Source organism: Trachymyrmex cornetzi, unplaced genomic scaffold, assembly GCF_001594075.2.
Source record: "Trachymyrmex cornetzi isolate Tcor2-1 unplaced genomic scaffold, Tcor1.1 scaffold741, whole genome shotgun sequence".
In the NCBI taxonomy this organism is placed as follows: domain Eukaryota; kingdom Metazoa; phylum Arthropoda; class Insecta; order Hymenoptera; family Formicidae; genus Trachymyrmex; species Trachymyrmex cornetzi.
This window is the reverse complement of record NW_017300072.1, coordinates 9,279-25,822: the sequence shown is the minus strand read 5'-3', so window position 1 is coordinate 25,822 and position 16,544 is coordinate 9,279. Positions and strand designations below refer to the sequence as shown.

Here is a 16,544-nt window from a genome sequence, read left to right as displayed (position 1 = left end):
TTGTAACTATTCTTATGCGACTATCTTTATTGTTTTTAATTCGATGACTTTTAACAATGTTGTTTCCTTTCTTAATATTTTCACTTAATGTTCTTTTACACAATTTGACTTTGTTTGTGACACTGCGAACGTTATTTTCTTACGAAAAATAAGACTATTTCTATTTCATTAATATTTTTAATTTAATTTCTAATATTGGTTGGCTATGGCGTGCAGAGATAAGTATTTATATGAACCCGTTATTACGTTTTTAATGACTGTCTTTTAATGATTTCATTCTTGATACAGCTCGCATTTAGTTAATTAGCTAACTGACGGTTACATACTCTCCAGACGTGGCAATCTGAGAGACTTACTTACTGCATTCCATGGCTTCAATATTGCGAACCGATTAATTTATTGTTATGAATGGAGACTGCTGAAGATGGCTTGAAGATAGCCGAAACGTTCAGATTTGTATACTACGTATGGAGTATCAACTAGAAATATAACCCATTAATGCCCAAAAATTCCGTTTTTTCAGCTCATTTTCAAACCTCTTCACTCTAATCAAGCACCCCGAAGGAGACAAAATTCTATTACGTCCACGTCGTTGTCTCTGGGTCACGTAGAGAGTAGAATGTCAAATTCGTAATCAGCGACTACGAAAACCCCCGAGTACAGACTTTTACGAAAATATGTGATTTTCAAAATTTCGTGTTTGCCATATAAAAAATCCGCCATTTTGAAAAGGTTATGGCCAATTGAGATCGGCAAAAAAATTTTTCCTCAAATTTTAACTATTCCGATCACCGTTGATCATTATAGTTAGGATTGAGTCTCGAAACTCTATTGACCCAAAAAAAATTACAAATAAAAAAATTCCAAATTTTTGGGTACTTCTTTGCAAATCCGGCGCCATATTGGATTTCCTATTTAAGCAAACTCAATTTTGACCACGGATTCTTGAAGAGCATATATAAAACTAGTAGGAAACATGGTTTTTGTTTGGAAATTTCTCCTCTTTAATTATAAGAATGAGGTTTGAAAATGAGCTGAAAAAACGGGATTTTTGGACATTAATGGGTTAAGGCTCTTAATTGTCCTTTTTTAGTTGTTGTTTATTTGTTTATAATATTACATTTTTTATTTTGTACCTGAACCAAGTCCCGTATCTTATTTATTACAGTACGCTTTAATATAATTTTATGTACATCGTTATCTAAAGAATAATTAACATCATTGAGAACATTAATAATTCCTATAATAAAAAAGTGGAACAAATGTTTGAAAAGATTTAAATATATAATAATTGAATTAGAGCGTACTCTCTAAATCTGAATCAGCGAATAGTCATTGATTATCCAATAGCAAACTTAGCATTGGATAATCAGCGAAGTTCAACTAAGAAAAAAAGAAAGTTGGAGCATTATATATTATACTTTAAATATTGATTTTTCTTAAAATATTGATATTTTATGTTAATTTTAATCTTTAATACTGTTATGTCCGAGCGTCCGGTTCGCGGCGACGCCCTCGCGAACACGTTCACGCACTCTCGGCTCGCAGAAATAAACAACACGGGTATTATAGAAAAGAACGAGAAGAGTTTATTAAGAAACGAACACAGAATGCACACACGTCAAGCTCAGAGTACACAATCGTAAAAAAGATAGCGGATCGAGAGACACGTCCGAGCGCAGCGATGGCTCACGTCCAAATCTGCCGATCTTATTAAATAACATAAGAACATGTCGCTGGGCAACGCGACTTTCAGCACCTCACGAGTGGCGATCTACGGTGTTGGTACGGCGTAACAATATCATATTCATTGAATTTATGTACTATATAATGAGATTACGTAGATCACATAATAAAGGTTAGCTAGGTTAGAGATCTCACATTTCAATCTCTGATTACCAGTGGTACTGATTTCAGTGATTACACGGTGTGACACGGTTCAGGCACTTTTGTGCAGACCTAGCAGAAATTGTAGGTCTAGTAAAACTAAGAAAAATGGTATGGTCGAAATCTCCAATACACTCCGAAAATCTCATTTTACGACCAAAAAACCGTTTTTGGGTAAGTTCATATGAAAACTCACTCATAACTGCGCTAATTTTTACCCGATTTAAAACTTTTTTTTTCATTTTGAAGCTGAAAACCTGACCTTTTCAACTGTACATGCCTCATTTTATCAAAAAGAAAACTGACGAGACTACAGTTGAAATATTTGCGAATTTTTCTTTTTTTTTCATTTTTGTCAAATTTGACGATCATTTTTCGATATTATTCGATCTTGGAGATTTTTTATAGCTTAATATGTTGAAAGTACATTTAATTCTGCGTCGAATGAGCTTTTGTTGAAGGAAAACGGATGATACATATAAAGTTTTTACTCGGTCGCTGCATGTGACCTCGGATCGTACTTTAGTTCGAAATATCAAATCATTAGTATGGTGTCTACGCTCTCTACCTCCATAACAAGAAGAAGATTGTTTCTTGATACGCGGCATTTTTGAAAGTTTCAATACTTAGTTTAAATTACAACAAAAATGTGTGATAATCGCAATAAGTTTTGCTTCATATGTGGTTTATTTGTGGATCAGGCGCATCGCTTAAAGCTAGAAAATAATGAAGCTGTGGTTGATGGCTACAACAAATTTTTTAATCTTGAATATAGCACCTCGAAAAATCGCTGGTATGAACCAGAATTCGCGTGTGTCGAGTGTTCATCGAAGTTTAAGAAATGGAATTCGAAAAGTTGCCATAAGGTTCGAATTTCCTTCTCTTCTCCGATGATATGGCATCATCAGCCATATCATAAACCTGATGACTGCTATTTCTGTAAAACAGACGTACGTGGTCATCATTACAAAACACGAAGAAACATAAAATATGCTAATGTTTTGTCTGTAACGAAACCTGAAGACCTGAATGATATCACTGACTCCACCGCAGTTCATGAATTGAAGATTCAAGTGGTTGATCATGGTCAAAATGATAATTATGAAACGGATGAAGCTGATCATGAAGAATATGTTCCGTGCGCATCAACTTCTGGAGAACGACATTTGGTAACAAACGCAGACTTTCGGGATCTTACAAGTGATTTAGAGCTACCAAGAAGAAAATCTGAGTTCCTACAATTTTAAAACTCACATAACTCCGTCAATTTTCATCCATTTTCGTTCAATAAAAGCTCATTCGACGCGGAATTAAATGTATTTTCAACATATTGAGCTACAAAAAATCTCCAAGATCGAATAATATCGTAAACTGATCGTTAAAGTTGAAAAAAATAAAAAAAAATAAAAAAACCGCAAATACTTTCAACTGTAGTCTTGACAGTTTTTTTTTTTTAAAATGAGGCATGTACAGTTGAAAAGATCAGGTTTTCAGCTTCAAAATGAAAAAAAAAATTATTTAATCGGATAAAAATTAGCGCAATTATGAGTGAGTTTTCACATGAACTTACCCAAAAACGGTTTTTTGGCCGTAAAATGAGATTTTCGGGGTGTATTAGGGACTTCGACCGTACCATTTTTCTTAGTTTTACTAGACCTACAACTTCTGCTAGGTCTGCATAAAAGTACCTGCCGTTTTTTCCTTTTTGTCACACCGTGTTATTCACTGATTCAGATTTAGAGAGTACAAAGACAATAAATTAAGGTTATAACAAGTTAACCATTCTTAACGAGTTCTACAATGAGTCGGTAATCGGTAGTCCTAAGTCTTATCGGTGAAGTTGACCAATAGCCAATTTGTATGACTAAGGCTGATTGGCCAACTTCACAGATTAAGACTAAGACTTCCGACTACCAAATCATTGTAGAATTAGCATTATATTTCTTAAAATATACACGATGTATGTCGAGTAAATTACCTGCAAATAATTAGGAGTCACGTAATATACGGTACCTCATTTTACATAATTTCTAATTATTTATGTACATGTCGTGTGTTAAGTGGTATATTATATGTATATACTTACTATGTTGCGCTAATAAACGACAAGTATACTTTACATTTTTATATTTTACTGTGCATTTATTTCCACGTTTTCTAATATCTTTTGATTTACAAACAAAAAATAAACTCCATCGCTGAATAATACAAGCACAAACATTCCGAATGTATATTGTTACAATGTACGTCATAACCTTTACATTCTTGTTATTTTTGTTACTTTTCCTTGTTATATTAACAAATAGTATCAAGCATTTTTTAATAATATTTACTTCTCACATTCATTAGAGCGAAAGCACAGAATCTTTTAAAAGTCTTCTAACAAATCTCTTAATATGGCTAAAATCATGTACTAGACAATACAGGCTAATACTAAAATGATAATAGTATTGATTTAGTAAAATAAGAATTGCAAAGTCGGAACAAAATCGGAATTGGAAAGTTCTTCTTCTTGTTAATTGGCCCGGCAGTCAATCGGACTGTTTCTCCACACCCAATGACGCAGACGTCATTGGGTGTGGAGAAAATAAGAGGGCACATATGGTTTGTATATGATGCGAACATGTCACGATTTCCCTGGTGGTAGCGGCGCGCCAAAGGAGGAAAAGGGAAATTCAACAAAAGAGATCAGTAGCCTTCATGAAGGAGCCTACATAATTTGGGGGGAGGTTGAGGAGAGGAAAGATGTCACCGGGGAATTAGGAAATTCATCATGTAAAAAAGAACGAAGGCGGAGAGCTTTATGGGAATATAGGTCGCATTCGAAGATAACGTAGTTGATATTTTGATTTATTGCATCACAAGGACAAGAAGGCGAATCTACAATGTTAATTAGGAATAGGCTTTCGTAAAGATTTTAGTGGTTAGATCTCAGCCGGTTGACCATAACAATTTCTTCACTTTTTTGAGAGAAGAGTCTTCGAACCAGGTTTTCTTAGAGTTGAGTTGATAGTGTGCGAAGTGGAGGATTCCTTTGGCAGAAGCTGCCATTTGAAGGTAGTTTTGACTGCAACGAAGCCTTACTTTTAGCCTCGCTGAGAAGGTCTTTATGTGGCACGCGAAATGGGAAAGGTTCATTTGGACACGGTACAATTAGACACTTGCAGTTAGACTCGTTGCAAATGGACATGTTATATTGGACACGTTAATATTGGAGACGTATCGCTTGAACACGTTAATATTGGACATGTTAATTTTGGACACGTATCATTTAGACACATAAATATTAGACACGTATCACTTGAGTATTTTAATATAGGACCCTAGGTTAGGTTGTGACCGAACATTAATCGTTACTCTTACCAATCGGTCCTCTGTCATCTAGTTGTCCCGGTCGCCACTCCTTTTCACCACCAAAGGAGAAGGTATCCTCTGTCAATAGCTGGGTGTTTCCTCTCGTTATCCCTGCAGCGGTTTACCATCAGTTTGCTCCGCTCTCATTTATCGCACACACAGGAAAGGTTTTGTAATAACTTTACAGTGATGATTGCAGGAAGTTAACATATTTTTATTGGTCGTAGCACATTATTTTTCCTTTACACATTTCTCCTGAGATGTCGCGTAGGTGTCTCCCTCCTGACGCGCACGGTACATATCATTTCTAATTAACTTCGATTCACTTATTACATTTCGATGAGTATTTCACATTAACGCCGCGCTGGGATCTCATGCCGAACGCACACGTCGCAATTTTCTTCCATACAATTACTGATTAAACGCCGCTCTGGGTTCCTTCGCCAGATACACGCGCACTTATTCATACAATTTCAATTTACTCAATTTATCAACACCGCGCCGGGTTCCTTCGCCGGATACGCGCGCACTTATTCATACAATTTCAATTTACTCACTTTATCAACACCGCACCGGGTTCCTTAGCCGGATACGCGCGCTACTAATTACTTTTTTCAACGACAATGGCTTATCACAATAATTCTTACCGGTGCGCTTAGAATCGGGCCCCCGTTTACTCTTACGCCCTCGGCTTTTCCGCCCGCGACTTGAAACGATCCCGCTCGCGACTCTCTTCACGCCCGTCTCTCTACACTCAGCGGAAATCCGCCTACCGATCTACGATCTCTGCCTTCTCTCGGCGAACAACATCTGCGGACTTCTTTCGAACGGTCTCGCACACAGCAGCGGCAGCAGCCCCACTTATTACACCACAGCGACAGCAGCCTGGCCTCCAAAAGCCTCGTTTCGCTCCGCGCTCTCGCTTATATTACCTACGCTATCCCTTCTCTGGTGCTCTACTCTCTCTACACGACTTGCGCACTGTCAGTGCTCGCAGCGTTAGCCGAATTTCTACCAACTACGCCGCTTAATCTAGTTCCTGCTATTTTATCATATTATGCTAATTTTTATTTAATCATTTTCTTTATTTTCAGGTATTACATTACAGTATGGAAATGCAGCCGCTCATCTTCTCCCGCTGGAGTTACATGGTAAGTATATCAATAAATATTTTATTTACAGGTTATCATCTCACCGAATGCATCCCCCTTTTACCTATATACACTATATACATCTCTTACTATACGTAGATCTCTAACTATTCGACTCGATCGGTACAACAACAGTAATTTAGTCACTTCCGGTAATCGGATCGATCTAAAATTTTAACTGCACGCTCTCTCGGTGCTAACTACTACAATGACGGTCGGTTATTTCGATTCCTCTATTTTCATTTCTATTCTACAGTATTTATCGACGCTCGGTATAGATATCGACTTGACATTTGGCATGCTCATTTCTTTAACGTTCAGTTAGAAGATGACGGTGGCTTTTCCCATTCCGTCCATCTTAGATTTACAATAACAATTTTCCGGATCCCCTGGTATAGATATCGGTTCCTAATTTTAACAATAACTTTCCTTTGTATCCTTTATGAGTCTGACGGTCTCTTTTCACGATCCGCCTATTTAATTTTTATAATGACAACTTTTTACTGGTCACCCGTTATACGCGATGCGCTCTAATAATCTTAATCACTCTAGTTAATATTATATTTCAACATGACGGTTTAATCTTTCTCAAATTCTGGATTCTACTTTCTAATAACAATTTTTTATGGTCACCCGGTATACGTGGTGATCCCATATTCTATCTGCACTCTTATTTAGCGCCTATATGACACATGACGGTCGCTTTCTGCGATCCGCCGACATTAATTCTTTCACGACAAATTTACATGATCACCCGGTATACGCGGTGATTCACAAGTTTATGTTCGCAATTCATTAGTGCTTCTAATCATTCTGACGGTAGCTTTTCTTCGTATCTTATTTCTTCATACTTGACAATAATTTTTCTTAAACACCCGGTATATTCTATGACCCGTTATTAATTCAATCAACTCTATTAACTCTATTAATGACTCTAACGGTCGGTTTCTTCAATATAATATTTTATTTCTATTATCTCTATTTTATTCCAACACATTAATTTTTTCCCGTCACCCGTTATACGATCACTTGTCGAATTATCACCGTTTCTACGGTTTTGTCGCCTTATGGGCTTATATCTAACTTATATCGAACTTAACCTCTAAGTATCTAATTCTAATCTTAATGCTAATCAAATCTTTTTCTTTTACTTTCACATTTTCTTTTCTCACAAACTATCTCTATTTCTATTACTAATTCTACTCTATAACTTACTTATTACTATAAAATCACTTTATTTACACGTCTCTAATATAATGCACTTTTCTACCTCTACTGGTTGACGGCGTCGATCCGGGATGAAGCCGGGGCCTAGCCTCCGGTTTCAAGGTTAGGTTGTGACCGGAACGATGCCTTGTTAATTAACGAATCCGTGTGTTTAATTGCATTAATTAATTAATTATTAACTTGTCTTGGTCGTTGCTTACCTTGGTCGCCACTTTGTTTAACCTTTGCCACAAAGAAGGTGATCCGGGTCCTCAGTTGTCCCGTTTAGCTGGCCTTTATGCGTTGAAGGGCTCTGATTGGCTTCCTTCCTGTCTGTCGTCGCTGTGATTGGCCGCTTGGTTAGTGAGAGTCGTGTCGTCTTGTTGTTGCTTCGTATTTATGCGTTGTTGCTTATTATTACGCGTGGAAGTGATATTTTTCACAATAAAGTCGAAAGGCAGTTTGGTGTAACAAGATAAAATTTATTAAAAGTTAATAACACCGATAAATGATTATTAATGGCCTTTCATTCACTCTCGAACACATTCACACGCTTTCCGACACTCTAACTGTCTCTCTTATACTTATTTCGCGATACTATGTCGCATCGTGTCGCACAATTCGATACGTTACGAATTCAAGATGGCCGTCGCCTTTGTTCTCGTATGCCGCGCTTGCATATGACGCGTATCACGGCTTTTGCGGGTATTTCCTCGCTTTTCTCGCGTTTTAACGACGCGTGGCGTTTACGGGCTACGTAATAAAGACGTGTATTAATGATTTACGGCGTGATTCTGCCGATATTCCGCGTTTTCACTTCACTAACGGAACTTGCCCTTTGTTCGCGATTTCTCGCGTTAATTCGCGTATTTTCGCGTTCACTCGCGTTTCGCGGTGTTTATTAAGCGTTAACTCGCTTTTCCGTCACGTTATTACGCTATTTTCTACGGTATTCGCGGTTACGCAATACTTGAGCCGCACCGGCACGATGTACGTCCGTCGTGTTTGGTAGTTCGGCTGCGACTGCCTGGCAAGATGGCTTCCTCTACTGCCAAGATGGCCAGGAAGAAACGGTGCGTTCCGTTTCCCGCAGTCGGTTCGGTGTTCCCGAATTTAGTAATCTCCAGGTAATACATTCACATAGGCCTTTTAAGGTTACAAATGTTATAAATAATTAGGAAATAACTTCCTCATGACAAAATAATTACGGACTTTCGCTTTCTATACTTAATTAGTGCGAATAATTAAACATTTAAGTCGGATGATCTCGGCAATCAATCAAATAATTGGAATAATAGGGTGCGGAGGGGGCGCCGCCTCCGTTGCCCGACCCGTCCGTGGGGCCCCCCATGGGTGGCGCCACCCGCAGCGGTACCCCCGAAGTCGGAGGCGGGGGAACCCCGAAACTCACGTAGTGGACTCGCACCACATCCCTACGTGAGGAGTAAGGGGCCGGAGACCTGTGCCCCTGATGATCATTCCAGGGGCCCGCGTCATATGCCAGCCCCCCGGGGGAACTCGGGGCCCTCCCCTGGTCATGTTTCAGGGGAGGTGAGGGCACGCCCGGCTGGCGGAGCCGCTGCGGGGTTGGGGACAACAAAAATGAGCAATACACAAAATCAGGAGAAGAATCGGAGAAGGAAGGAGTCGGCGGGAGCAAACTCTCTCCGCAAAGGAGGACAGCGTGGTCGGCGTCGTGAAAACGACGTCACGGCGACCAGTTCGGAGGAGGATCTGGAGGAGTTCTCCCCAGAACTTGTATCGTACGACGAGGGGGATGACTATTACGAATCATCCCTCACATTGGTGGACGAGGACCACCTCTACGGTCTGTACCTCGGTGCACGGCCGAGCGAAGACGGTGTGTCCACTGGGGACTCTCTCACTGGGGACTCTCTCACTGGGGAGGTGTCGACGCGGGAGGGGACGGGGGAGAGGTCCACCTCCGGTTTCGACACTGAAGCGATCAGACGTTTCTTCAGTGAGAAGAGCATGCTGACCATCGAAGGCAAGATAAACCCTCAGCTACGAGGGGGGGCTTCGGATGGCGGCAGCGATGATGAGGCTCCGCGTACGGAAGAGGAAGCCCACTCGGCTGACTCCACGGAGGATGGGAATACTCGAGACCCGTCATATATTCCCAAAACTAACAAGGTGCAAGCAGTCGTGGGCTCGACGGCGGCGGCGGCCGAGAAGGGCGGCTTACGAAGAACCCGTCGTCCGGCTAAGATTCCATCGAGCTCCACAGGAACCGAGGAGGACTCGGCTGCGGCGGAGTTGTCACGCCTGATGACTCCCCTCCCGAGAAGGTGAGCGTGGTGGAGCCGACCACGTCGTGCGCCACAACACAGAAGAAGCGCTCATACCAAACGACGGGTATGTACGTCGGCAGACGCGAAACCATCAGAGCGGCAAATGAGGAGAAGGACCGCTCCCTGCAGTTAGCCAGGGAAAAACTCATAAGGAAACTGGGGCATTGCGATCTGCTTAAGAGGTCGAAAATTAATTTCGACAAGTCAAGGGAAATTGCAGAAGATAAGCCCACGGAGACTTTGGCGAGGGAGATCCAAGAAGGAATGATGGAGGTCCTCAGGATCGCCAAGGTCTCCTCAAATCTTAAGGGCACATTTCAGAAGTCACTGAAGTTGGTGGCAGCCTCGACGTTCGGAGGCGCCGAAATACTCCGCGAAAGGGCGGAGATGAGCAGATTCGTCTCCCAGTCAGAAGTGGCAGCCCTGCGTAGGAAGATAAACAACCTGCGCAGGTCTCATACATTAGAGATCGAGAGTGAGAGGAGAAGAGCCCTGGAACTCTCCGGGGAATCGGCCAGGTATCAGCTAGAGCTGAAGGTGCTGCAGAAGGAGAAAGAGACCTGGACTCGGAAAGGAAACCGGACATCTCCAGGGCCCGAAAAACCAACTACCCGAGCGGACCTGAAGAAAGACGCGGCTCTGTCCGTGGAGAATATGGAGATGGACCCACCATTAAAAGAGGAGAGGAGCAGGGAGAGGTCTCTCTTCCTCCACCTGACCGGATGCCGCCGGCGCTGCGACCGGCTCTGGGCGGTAGGCGCCTGGTACTGGAGGATAAACCCGTCAACCTTAACTACAAGATGGTTGACAAGATGGGTCGCATAGTTTGCCAGACTTGGGGGGGGGGGGGGCGGTACGAAGACGAAAACCAGCGAGCCTGCTCACCTCCTTCTTTATCTGCACTCACCGCGGGGGACCTGGTCAACATGATTAGGAAGGTCGTCGCGGAGGAATTGCAGAAGCAGACTGGCTCTTATGGACAGGGCGCCCAAAAAGAGATCGCGGTCCCGTGAAAAGCTCGCTCTCGTGGGCCAAAGAAGGACACGCAGCCTGGCCGAGAGTCTGAGAAGAGGGTCGCAAGACCGTGTACCAAGTCGACGAGGCGTATGGAACCGGTCACTGGAGCCAGAGAGGCATCGCTCCAATCATCGCTGCCGCCGGTGGGACCTGCCTCTGGGATTCCTGCCCAGAGCGGGGAAATGTGGTCGCGGGTGATTGGCCGTAAGGCCCAGAGACGGCGGAGGTACCAAGTGCAAGGGGCTGCGGCCCCCCCTTGGGTGGACAGCCGCGCAACCCGCGGCCGACTCCTGGGAAGGTCAAAGGAGTGAGGAAACCTCCACAGTCCGCGGCAGTACAAATATGCTGCCGCGGAGAGGCGAAATACGCCGACGTTATGAGGCTAGCCAGAGACAATATAGATCTCGCGGCAATCGGCATTGACGCCCTCAAGCCGAGGAAGGCTCGGTCAGGAGCGCTGCTCCTAGAAATACCCGGAGGTGCTGCGGGAGCAGACAAGACAAATACCCTTGCACAGAGGCTGCTGGATCTTACGGCCAATGACAATAACGTAGTCATATCAAGGCCGGAGAAGACGGCAGAGCTGAGGCTTCGAGACTTAGAGGCCTCTATCACGGATAGTGATATATATTTGAAACTGGCCGAGCTGGGGGAATGTGACCCGGCTGATGTGCAGCTGGGCAAAATGACAGAGACCTCAAGAGGGCTGGGCACTGTGTGGATCAGGTGCCCCTTTAAGGCGGCCCTGAAAATCACAAGGCTGCCGAGAATATGCATAGGCTGGACGTCAGTGAGAGTGGAGCTGTTGCCCGATAGGGGGATTCACTGTTATAGGTGCCTGGAGAAAGGGCACGTACAGGCGGAATGCCGCAGTAGCCTCGATAGGAGGGACTGTTGCTTCCGCTGTGGTGAGCCGGGACACAGGGCCAACTCCTGCACGGGTCGGCTCCGCTGCGTTGTCTGTGCGGACAGGGGAAAACCCGCCAATCATCGATTGGGGGGTAGGGCGTGTAACCCGCCACCCACCGTCCCAAGAAGGGATGGCGGACGGGCTCTAACAGTCACCGGCCCAACCCGCAAGAGTGACAGGAAAGGACTGTCGACGATTTTGCCGCGGAAACTCCCCGGTGAGGGGGAGATGTCAGACCGTCATCTGGTGGAGGACTTCCCCGTGATGGATACCACGGTGATGGAAGTGGAGGTTCTCGAGCCGGAAGCTACGGAAAAAGGCCGAGAAGGCAAGTCGCCGGTATTACCGCAACGCCCGAACGCGGTGGGCAAAAAGTCACACCGTGATTCGACGAGGGGTCGCCCCCCGCCTGATATAACGGCGGCGGAAATGGGGGATCAGGGCCCTGAAACCCAAAGTGCAAGGCACACAGCGGAACGGTCCGTTATGCGGGGAGAAGCCTCCGTAGAACCGGTGAGGGGCAAGGAGGCCTCCACACCTATGGAAGCAACCATGGAGAAGACGGGGGCAAATTACTGCTCCTTGCCTCCCATGGTCGGTGGATACACAGATCCTCCAATCGATTCCGGGGTGAGTGCCGAGACAACGGGATCTAAGGATCCACGGCACGAGGATGCCCCCCTTACTACCCAATGATTGGAAGGAGTAAGGGGGAAAACAACTCGATTTTACTGGCGAGCGTAAACCACTCCGGCCGTGCGCAGGATTTACTCCTGCAAAGAATGGCTGAGGGTGGTTACGGTCTAGCCGCCATAACGGAGCCCTACTGGGCACCGACCGGCAATTCGTTATGGGCGGTGAGCAGGGGAGAGTCGGTGGCCATCACCTGGAGACGCGTGCCGGATCCGCTCCCGACTGCGCCGATTGAGGCGGGAGAGTGGTTCGTGGCGGTTCGCTGAGGACGTGCGGGAGTAATCGCGATATATGCTCCCCCCAGCCTCGACAGGAATGAGTATGAGTGCATCCTGTGGGAGGTAGAAGACTGCATCCGCCGCCGGTTTCACGATGTACCCGTCATCGTAATGGGAGATCTAAACGCACATAGTGCCATGTGGGGGTCTCGAATAGACGACGTAAGAGGCAGAATCTTGGAGAATTGGATCTCCGACTTGGGGCTGTGCTACCTCAGTACAGGGGGAGCCAGTACCTGCATCCGCCCGCAGGGCGAGTCAGTGGTGGACGTGGCATTCGCGAGCCCGGCCATTGCCGCGACATTGGTGGATTACCGGGTGCTCGAATTGGAAACCCTATCGGACCACCTATATGTCCACCTGGGATTTGGCGAGATGGGATACCAGGCGGCACGCAAGAGACACCCCCGTCCTGCTCGGTGGGCGCTGCGGTCGATGGATCGCGACCGCATGGAGGCGGCAATCATAGCTGGCACATGGGTGCCCGTGCCACTGGTAGAGACATGGAACGTCGAGGAAGCTGCGGCCTGCAGTCGGGATATAGTCCGCGACGCCTGTGATGTGGCGATGGCTCGAGTGAGACCGTGCTCCAGGAGGGCCATGCCCTGGTGGACACCGGAGCTGGCGGAGCTGAGGGCAAGTGCCATGGCAGCCAGAAGAGCCGTCAAAAGAGCGCAAAGATGCCGTTCGGCAGGCACCGCCGAGCTAGACGTACGCGTGCGGCGTCTTAAGGCGGCGAAAGCGGTGCTGAGAAGGGCGATCGCCAAGGCGAAGGAGCAGTCTTGGGCGGACTTCACCGCCACTCTTAATGAGGAGCCCTGGGGCAGGCCGTACCTGGTAGTTATGAACAGGCTCAGGAGATGGTCTGTCCCAGTCACAGAGACGCTCGAGCCGGGTGCACTGGGAGAGATCCTAGACACCTCGTTCCCGGTTGAAACCGGACCGCGCTCCTGGGACGAGGAGGCGCTCCCGGAGACGGGATGGAAGTCATGGCAGCCTGAATTTGAGGTGACATGCGAAGAACTTATCGGTGCCAAGCGGCGAATGATGTCGCGCAACGCCGCACCGGGGTCTAGTGGTATCCCGCACAGAGCATGGGGAGTGGCGGTAGACCTAATGGGCGGTCGAATGAAAGCCCTCTTTACAGAGTGCCTACGGAGGGGCGTATTCCCATCAGCATGGAAGCGGGCGGCGCTAGTGCTGCTGAGGAAGCCGGGGAAGCCGGGGAAGTCGGCGGATGCGGCGACCGGATACCGCCCGATCTGTCTGTTAGACGACGAGGCGAAGCTCTTCGAGCGTATAATATCGGAGCGGGTCTGCGCGTGCCTGACTCAGCGCTGGGGACGCCGCCTGCATGATCGGCAATTTGGCTTCCGGCGCGGGCGCAGCACGATTGACGCGATCCTGTGCGTGCGTCGATTTGTCGAGGAGGCATGGGGGGGAACGTCGTTGTCGGGGTATCCTTGGACATCCGCAACGCGTTCAACTCCCTCCCATGGGACCGCGTTGGGGACGTCTTGCGCAGGCACGAGGTGCCGCTATATTTGCGGCGGATAATACGGTCCTACCTCGATGGCAGGAGCATCGAATACCCCGATGCGACGGGTGCCACAGCCGAGAGAGTGGTGAGTCGCGGGGTCCCACAGGGCTCCGTGCTGGGACCACTGTTGTGGAACCTCGGCTATGACGAGGTATTAAGAGGGGCCGACCTTCCGGCAGACAGCGTAGCGATATACTACGCGGATGATACCATAGTGTTGTCCGCGGGCCGCGACTGGGAGGAAGCAAAGATCAGGGCGACGGAGTCCGCATGGGCGGTGGTGGCCAAAATTGAGGAGCTGGGCCTCAGCGTAGCCGCCAACAAAACGGAGGCGATTGATTTTTACCGTCGCGGGAGGCCCCCAGGGGACCACGTGCGTGTCGCTGGGGTGCACGTCGAGATCGGCTCGCAGCTGAGGGATCTAGGGCTGATACTCGACAGCCGATTCTCGTTCGAGCCGCACTTCCGACAGATTGTGCCGAAGGTCGCCAGAACGGCGTCGAATCTGAGCAGACTGCTACCCAATCTGGGTGGGCTCAACGGCCGCGTGCGTCGGCTGTATGCGATGGTCGTCAACTCGGTGGCCCTATATGGCGCACCGGTGTGGGCGAAGGATATCGCTAGAAACCGACGGGTGCTGAGTCAGCTCCACTCGGCACAGAGGAGGACCGCGGGCCGAATCGTTCGGGCGTATAAAACGGCGGCCTTTGCCGATGTGACAGCCCTGGCGGAGTCTCCGCCGATCGAGATCACCGCCGATATGTACGCGGCCACCTATGACTAGGTGGCCCGGCTTAAGCGGACGCACGGGGTGGAGGGCGTAACACCCTCCATGGTGAACGAGGTGCGCGGTCGCACGCGAAGGCACCTCTATAGTGCCTGGGAGGTATGGCTCTCGCACCAGGGCCACGGGGGCTCTGGCGTAGCCGGGGCGATCGCGCCGATCATCGAGAGGTGGTCGGAGGCCGGGGTGAGTCTCTCGTTCCGGGCGACGCAGATGCTAACAGGCCATGGGTGTTTTGGCCGGTATCTGTGCCGCATCGGGCGGGAGAACTCACCCAAATGCTGGCACTGTGCGGCGCAGCACGACACTGCGCGGCACACGGTGCGTTATTGCCCGGCATGGAATGATCTGCGCGCGGATCTGGTCAGAGCAATCGGGCCTGACCTTACGATGCCTGGATTGCTCAGAAGTCTACTGAACAAGGAGGGACGAGAGGCCTTCACAACGTTTAGTGAGGCTGTGATGAGCAAGAAGGAGGCGCATGAGCGAGCCCGCGAGGGCGTTCCGTCCCGCGTGGCTCCTCAGGGCTCATAGGGAGCAGCGGTCGCCGGTGGCGGGGACGGCGCGGGCTCGATACCCGAGAGCCGCCGCCGCCTCGCCGCTCGTCCGTGCGGTACCCACACGGTTCTAGATGACGCACGCCGAGCGTTAGAGGCCCCTATGTTATAGGGATGCCGGGCGACTCGGCGGTCTTGGGCACCGTGGGGTGTGGAGTGGGGACTCTACACCCCATGGCACACGGTGCGCCGGGACGGGTGGCAGAGGGAGGTGGTGTCCCCCTCTGTCACGACTTGGTCACTTCCTGACTTGGTCGGGCTGGGCCAGGTTAGGTCGGAAGCGCAACTGCGCTTAGGCGTCGGACCGAGTCGGTAGTACTGCTGTCGCGAAGATCCCGACTCGGTCCGACATGCGCCAGAAGACGGACACTCGCTGGGGTTTTAGTGGGTAGGCCTCAGACCATTCCAGGTCTGAGGAGAGTCCCACATAACCCGGGTTATTTCCCCCAAATACCCGGGTATGCGTAATGCATTTCCCCAGCGATATCAAAAAAAAAAAAAAGGTTGTGACCCCCTCATGGGGCACGGCCTTGCCGTGGCGAGGGGGCTCCCTCAAGGGAAACCTTGGGGGTCTAACGTACCCCGTACGGAGTCCTCCGTTAAATAGGAGGACTCTGTATACTGGGTCCGGCACCCTAAGGGGGTTTCCTCTTCGGAGGGACCCCTGGGGGATCCGTTCCGTGATGGAACGGTTCCCCACTGTGCCGGTAAGGGTTGGCGGCCGTGACTTTAATCGCCCGGTGGCTCGGCGCCGTTAGGGGGTGGTCTACTCCCTGCCCGAGACCTGATGTGGGGTTTCGACCCCCACTGCCGGTAGGTTTCCCTCGAGGGCCCTCCCCTTCCCTCTCAGGGGGG

At 48.2% G+C, this 16,544-nt stretch overlaps 1 protein-coding gene across 1 annotated transcript; it reads left to right on the top strand.

Annotated features, from left to right (window-relative positions):
- The first annotated feature begins 15,180 nt into the window (after positions 1 to 15,180).
- On the top strand, positions 15,181 to 15,666 carry LOC108767974 (uncharacterized). The gene has a single exon (XM_018518130.1). It carries the CDS (start codon positions 15,181 to 15,183, stop codon positions 15,664 to 15,666), a length of 486 nt encoding a protein of 161 aa, XP_018373632.1.
- Positions 15,667 to 16,544: the final 878 nt, after the last annotated feature.

What these genes read in the sequence shown, in the direction of transcription:
- LOC108767974 (XM_018518130.1), top strand. Translation starts at nt 15,181, where the DNA reads ATGGTGAACGAGGTGCGCGGTCGCACGCGAAGGCACCTCTATAGTGCC.